We start from the raw sequence: 7,258 nt of genomic DNA on the forward strand, positions 1-7,258 counted from the left end.
TTTTTAATCCCTTGCCTTTCATCAGCGGTTACTGGAGTTTGCTGCGGGTTGCACAAGCAAGGCCACTGCTTCCTCTGCCACTTTGGGGGCTAATTTGAAAAACTGCCGGTTTTGACAGTCCTATTCCCTTTTGTGTATTCGGGAATGGGGGCTTTCATGAAAAAAAAAAAAGAAAAAAGAGCTGGTTTAAGCGGTGAGCAGCCTCTCAGTAAATGCTGCTTCATCCGAGAGCCCCAGCTCGCGGCTGGAGGCTGCGCTGGCTGGGGGAGGAAGCCCACGGCGCCGCGGCTGAGACGGCGTTGGGCTTCGCTTCGGTGCCGATCGCATCTTCCTCGCGCCCAGAGGGAGCGAACCAGCACCCTGCAGCTGGAGCAGAGCTGGCGGTTGGCGAGGAAATGAGCCGCTACCGCACAGCGACGCATGCAGCCCTCCGCACTGCGGCTCTCAGAGCTGCTCCTTGCAACCGGGAGCAAAAAAACATTCCCACGTGGAAACAGCTTCCCTGCGAGGAAGGGCTGTTCCAGCTCGCCCCCTCCTTTCCCTGCGTGTTATGAACAGAAAGGCTGAATTCGGGAGCATCCGCAATTTGCCAGGATGGATTTTCTGCAGTGTGTAGTATTCATTTAGGATGCTTTCACATTCCCCATCCTCCTTTCACCTTTCCTCTCCATCCCACTGTGCCCGCCCGGAGGCAGCCGAGGGGCCGAGCAGCTGACCATGACCCAAGCACCAAGGCCCAGCGCCACGGAGCGGGGACCGGTGATGGCAAACGCTGCTGTGGCGTGTGGCAGCCTCCAGCCAAACATGCCCAAACATATTCTCCAGCTGCTCGGGCCGGTGGGAAGCTGCTGGTCCAGCCAGGAAACGCTCGAGCATTTTGCACACCGAGGGGCTTGCTCAGCACCCCAGCACCCGCCAGCTCCAGGGGCCTTCAAGGGTGCCTGGCGCTGCCAAGGGACCACTTTAACATGGTCTTTGTCACTCGGAAGAGTGCTCCCACCTTCTTGTGCCCCACGGGAGTTCACCACAATCACACCCTTGCTTGCTGCCCAAGTTGTGGTGCCCGGGGTGCCTGGGCAGCTTACACCACGCTGGGAGGGTGCTGCAGCATACGCCCCCCCCCCCCCCCCCCCGGACACCAGGTAAGCGACCCTGGGGGCATCAGCTCTCGCACTGTGGGGCAGAATCAGACCCACTGACCCAGCTCCTTCCGCAGCACAGGGGTAGGTGCCCTCCGGCCTTGCAGTTTAACCCCGGCAGAAGCTGCCCTGGGCTCGGACCTTTCCTGCCTGTGGACTTGGATGGATTTTCCAGATAAGCCACAGATCCCTCCAAATCCTCCCCGCAGGTTCCTGCAGGACATGCACAGACTTGTTCCTCCTCCTCATCCCTGCCCGGGAGCCTGCAGGACTCAGACCAGCAGTTCCTTCCCAAAACGCTTTTCTCCGGTCGCAGCTGGTGCCGAGGGGTTCAGAGGGCAGAGGGGAGCCAGGCCTGGGGGAGAAAATCCATCAGGAGAGGCCAGGAGCAGCCTGCGCGGGCCAGGAGGGGGTCGGGCAGTGCCTGTGGATTCGGGGAGCATCATCCTGCCATGGGTCCGAGGGGGCCACCCCGAGGGGCTCAGTCACCCCTTCCTTCATCCATTATCCCCCTTCCTATGGTGACCTGGGGGGCAGGAAAGCCCAGGTGGGATGGGGACACCCTCCCTGCAGCCTGGCTGGGCCGGGGTGCCGGGGCACCCCTGTATCCGTTGATGGGGGGGTCCCTGCATCCCCGGGGAAGGGGGTCCCTCTTATCCTCCACAGGGAGGTCCCCGCACCCCTAATGGGGGGTCTCTCCATCCCCTGATGGGAGGGTCCATGGACTCCCCCCTGGAAAGGGGTTCCCTGCATCCCTGATGGGGGGTCCCTCCATCCCCTACTGGGGGGGTGTCCCTGCACCCCCTCTAGGAAGTGGGTCCCTGTATCTCCTAACGGGGGGACCCCTCCACCCCCTAGGAAGGGGGTCCCTGCGCCCGGTAACCGGGGTCCCGGCACGCCCCGCTCCCCGTCGGGACCGCGCACACTGCCGGGAACGGGGTCCGGGATTGGGGGGGGGACAGAACGGCGGCAGCTGCCTCGGGGCCGGGCCCGGGGCGGGGCGGGGGCGGGAGGGAAATCCCGGGCGACGCGGTGAGCAGCGGCGAGGCCCCGCCCCGCCCCGGTATAAAGCGAGACGCGACGGGCACCGGCCGCCGGGAGACGCGACGCGACGGTGAGTGCGGCAGCTTCGGGAGGGGCTCTGGTCGGTGGCTCCGGTCCCTCCCTGCCCGTGAGCCGGGGGGTGTCACCGCGAGGGGGGTCCGGTGCTCGGCTCGGGGGTGGGGAGCGGGGAAAGCGCCGCAGCGACCGGGGAGGGGGGGGGCGGCTCCGCCCCGGCGGTCGCGGCCCCGGCGCTGCGGGGGGAGCGGGGCCGCTCCCGGTGGCTGGGTCTGGGGGGGGGGGGGGGGCGGTGGGGAGCCCCCGGCCTCCCACCCCCGGTTCCCGGGCGGGTGGGGAGCCCCGGTCCGGGCTGCGCTCGCCCCCCGGCGGTGGCGGGGCGCGGTGCGGGGCGCGGCCGCGGAGCATCCCTGCTGGAATCCGCTGGGATCCGGACACCTTCCCCCGAGGGCTCCGGTGGAGCCCCCGCGGCTGGCAAAGCCCCAGCGGCTCAGCGGTGTCATGAGCGGGGCGTTCTCTGCGCCTTCCCCCGGGCTCACACCGGCCGCCGGCTCCATCCCCTGCCCCGGGGGCGGGTGCTCCCGGCCCCTCCTGCTCCTCAGGCCTTCCCCCGACTGGTGTAACTGGTCCTGAGTGTCGCAGGTGCCCGTGGGGCTGGTGGGGGGGGAGTGTGGGGTGTGTCCCAGGAGCGCCTTCAGCTCCCAGCCCGCCTGGGTGAGGCTTTGATGCAGCCGTGCACCTGCATCACCCCGTTGCCTGAGTTTTGGGGTTCTCCAGCTGAGTTGCAGGAAGCTGCGAAGCTTTTCTTGCTTTGCAGAGGCTGCCAAAAGCAGCGCCACCCCCATGGGAGGGGACGGTGACCCGGCCCTGGTCCTTCCCTCTCCGGTGGCTCCAGCAATCTGTGATCATGAGTCAGGGCGAAGCTTTATCTGGAGGTGCGGAGCTCCAGGGTGGCCCCTGGGCCGTGGCAGTGGGGTGAGGATGGGGCGATGGGCGCCTGACCCCGGCGGGGAGGGCTGGAGGGTGGCCCGGTCAGGGTGTCGAAACACATCCCCCGCCTGCTACCTGCCACGGCTTGCCTGGACATGCTGGGACTTGCCGTGCGGTGAGGTCACCCTGTTTATGTGCTCTGACTGCCAGGAGGTAGGAAGCTGGATTTCTATTTTTACTCAGGGATGCCCAGGCTGGGTTGGGAGCGGGGCCAGGCTGGGGCAGGGCAGAGGGTCAGGGTGGCGCCGGGGATGGAGGGTGCCCCCCCACCCCCAACCCCCCTGGCCTGGAGGCTCTCCAGCAGTCCGCTGGCACGCCGTGCTGGTGGTGTGTCTGGTATTGCAGCACAGACGATCCAGGGGGGCTGGGAGAGCTCAATTTGGGCAGAAATCTTCCCTGCAGGAGGCTGAGCACCCCATCCCTGGGGGTGTTTTGGGGTGCAAGCCTGGGGGTCTGTTGTAGTCCCAGATTGGGTGGGCAATGAGCAAGCTGTCTTACCACAGGGATTTTATTTCTGTGAATCTTGTTTTTTTTAAAGCAGATTTAATGAGCACAGCTATCCAAGCGGGGTCAAGCCTTCGCTCCAAAAGCAGTCAAATCCCAGAGCGCTCTTTGCTTTGCTCTGATAACGAGGTTCCTCACAACCGTGGGTGGCGTGAGGGATCCGTTAACCCCACGCATGTGTAAGGGGGAGGACTGCTTGGAAGGAAAGGCTTTGCCACTTACTGTGAAGGTCAAGGCTTTTGGCACCGATTTGAAAAAAAACAAACAAACAGGGTCTTGTCTCTGGTTACCCAACAGCTTCTTGCAGATAACAGGGGTGGTTAACTAAGCGGTCAGGCTTGTGGCATGTTCTTGCAGTTGCTTAAAAGGCTTCCTTGCCACCGGCCCTGGGTTCTTGAGATGAAGAAACTGGCCAGAAAAACATCCTGTTGCTTCACTTGCCCGTGTGCCAACTTGCCTTGTGCCTGTGTGGAAGTGGGAACGCAGCGGGGTTGTGGATGGAACCAGTGGCAGCATCAAGGTGACGGATGCTCTGCCCTGGTGGGGCTTTGCCCGCTGGGGGAGGAATGGGGAACGTCAACATGTGCACCTTCCCCTTCCTTCTGCATTGCACCAGGCTCAGGCCTCTGCCCAAGACACCGCTAAAATCCCAAATGTCTGAGTCTTAAGATGGGCGCTGGCAGACGGTCTCCTCTGGGCTGTCTTGTTCCCACCTTGGCTACTGTGTGCTTTTCTCTGGTAGCAAATGTGCTGGCCCTTGGGCTTGCTTGTGGCTTGCCCAACACCCCAGTAACTTGCTCTGCTTTCCTCCCAGCTGCCACGATGCCCCTGTCTCAGAGCAGGGCTGGGCAGATGCCATGCAGCAGCAAGTTGTGCAGGAGCCTCTTTGGCCCCGTGGACCACCATGAGCTCCAGAATGAATTTGAGGGCATGTTGAAGCAACACCTGGAAGAAGCTCGGCAGCGCTGGAACTTTGACTTTGAGACGGAGACTCCCTTGGAAGGACAGTTCAAGTGGGAGAGGGTCTTCCAGGCTGAGCAGCCTCCCCAGGAGGTCCACAGCCTGGCCAAGGCCACCAGCAGTGAGAACTCCTTGGTCCACAAGGTCCCTGCCAAGATCCATCGCAGCAGGATTTCCCCTGAGTATCAGCAGAGCTTGGAGCTTTACAGGGCTGCTTCCCCGCTGAGCCTGAAACGGGGGCTGACCACCATGAAAGGTGAGTGCTGGAGGCTTGGTGTCACTTGTGGTGGCATTGCTGGTGTCGTGGCTTTCTGGTAGGGACAGGTGGAGGGGACTTGGGTGCAAGAGCCCTGCCTGGCTCCTGGACATGGGGAGGGGACCACCCTTCATGCATCTCTCCTGGGGGAGCAGAACCCATCTTCCAAGGGGAAAAGGCCACAAACTGGGTGACTTTTGGTTGCTGGGGGTTAGGCAGGGGGCTTACATCGGGTCTGTGGGTTTTATAGCTGAAGATGCCCCAAAATACTTCATCCCCTTCAGGTCTCATGGCCTGAGACTCCTCTAAGATCAGGGCCTGGAGTGGATATGCAGGTGAGACCAAACAGAAGAGATGGTGGAGACCTACAGGCTCTTCTCTCCAGGAACTTTGGGTGGGTGGTTCTAAGACGGAGCCCACCTGGGCTGGGTTTCGGGATGCTTCTGTGAGGACACCTCCCTCTTCCTCCCCCTGCTGCAGGCACTTCCCAACCCTGTCTTTCTACCTTCCAGACTTCTACAGCGCTAAGCGGAGGACCATCCATGACAAGCCTAAGCCTGACAAGCCCAAGCCTGACAAACCCAGGCTGTGACATTGTGGAGCTCAGCTCCTCTGCCACTGGGGACAGCTGCTGATGCTGATGTGCCCTGGGGGTGTCGGTGGTTCTTTTCCCTCACCCTGTACTGTGTAAGCTGTCTGTATGAAGCGATGTAGAATCTGTAGTTTCCTATTTATGAGTAGCTCTGGGGTCCTGAGGGACCTTCACCGTGTGCAATGTATAGGAGTAGTTGATGTTGAGGCTTGTAGCCCCATGGAGGGGGTGGAGGAGGACTGAAATGGCCTGGTGGGACTAAGGCATTGCCTTGCCTGCTGAGAAGAAAGTGTGTCCTCTGTCCTGTGGTGGTGGGGCCAAGCATCATCCTTGCACCATCCTGCTGTCCAGCTGTGGTCCTTCCCCTCCCTGATGGCTGGCTGTGGAGGACGCTTGTCCCAGCCAGCTGGTGGCACCAGATATCCTTTAAGAAAGGGTCACAGCTATGGATTGTAGAGTGCTGGGACAGCTTGGCTCTGAGGACACCCCAGCTGCTGGCACATGGTGGTGGCCCCCTTCCCAGCAGGACAGACCCAGCAGTAGCAAGCCCTTGGCCGTGCCTGGAAGCAGAGTGACTCAGGGGCTGCTCCTTCCCATGGCTGCTTGGGAGAGGAAATGCTGTTCCCTGGACAGCCCTTCCTTTGGGTGACTCACCGGTGCTGTCACCTGTCAGACAGGCTGCAGATGGTGACAAACCTGCTGGAGGTCCCCAGGGCTGAGCTCATTGTGGGACCAATGCTGCCTGGGAGGCTTTGGGGTCCCCTAGACTCTGCTGACCCAAAACCCCACTTTCTTACCTTGTTGGTGGTGCTGTTTGCCTCCGTGTTCCTGCCTCCTCCAACACTGACACCAGGCTGGGGAGCTGCCTGCTCTGCCTCTCTCGGACTGCTCCAGGAAAGTTCTGCTCACCAACAAGGATGACATTGAAAGACAAAATTGTTGCTTTTTTCCTGGACTACTTCTTTGGGGCTGAGGGGGAGAAAGGACCCTCACTTGGCTCTGAGTGAGTGGCTTTGGTCACCTCTGGGATCGAGGGATGTCCTGGAGTGAAGGCTGCTCGGTCCCAGCGCTGAAGGATGAGTCTCCCTGCTCTTGAAGGACTCAACACTGTCAGATCTCAGCACTTTCATGGGGCTCATCTCCTGCTCTGCTGGATTTGGACTCTGGAAACCGGTGCAAGATGGTCCCAGGCAGAAAAGGGATGGGGTCAACCTCCTGCCTTGCACCGTGATGCACTTTGCTGTCAGTGAAGCTGGCAAGCTCCCAGCACTAAATGTTTATTTATAAAAAAAATGCTATTAAGTCTGTGTGGGGGGAAGGGAAAATATCTGTCTATAAATGTTAACTCTGAATAAACACTTGTGTAAAGGAATTGCTGTCTCTGGGTTAATGGAAATAATTGTGCTGGGAGCAGGGTCTGGCTGTGGGGAGGAGGGTGCTCTGGTCTGGGGGCTTGGGGGTCCCTCTGGGGGTGCAGCCCTGAGCTGGGAGGTGCCTTTGGGCTGGCTGGGAGCAGGGCTGGCTGCAGCACAGACCCAGCTGTGCTCTCAGCTGAGCTGCTGTGGGAAGCGGCTGTCGCAGCCCTGACTGACAACTCTGCAGGGTGAGACATCAGAGCAGGGGGCTGGGGAGCTGCGCAAGGGCTGGGAGGGGCAAAACCTCACCACAACCCCTGTGCTTTACTCTGCTCCCTTGGGACAGCTGTCTGCTGCGGACCTGGGTGCAGGATTGGTGCTGCCACCATGTCCCCAGCAGAAG

The 7,258-nt window shown here is 61.2% G+C and overlaps 1 protein-coding gene across 1 annotated transcript; it reads left to right on the top strand.

Annotated features, from left to right (window-relative positions):
- Positions 1–2,181: 2,181 nt before the first annotated feature.
- On the top strand, positions 2,182–6,872 carry CDKN1A (cyclin dependent kinase inhibitor 1A). The gene is made up of 3 exons (XM_074893739.1): positions 2,182–2,253; positions 4,507–4,908; positions 5,421–6,872. Exons 2-3 carry the CDS (start codon positions 4,515–4,517, stop codon positions 5,498–5,500), a joined length of 474 nt encoding a protein of 157 aa, XP_074749840.1. The 5' UTR covers positions 2,182–2,253; positions 4,507–4,514; the 3' UTR covers positions 5,501–6,872.
- The last annotated feature ends 386 nt before the right edge of the window (positions 6,873–7,258 follow it).

The sequence above is a fragment of the Strix uralensis genome, chromosome 24 (assembly GCF_047716275.1).
Source record: "Strix uralensis isolate ZFMK-TIS-50842 chromosome 24, bStrUra1, whole genome shotgun sequence".
Classification (NCBI taxonomy): Eukaryota; Metazoa; Chordata; class Aves; order Strigiformes; family Strigidae; genus Strix; species Strix uralensis.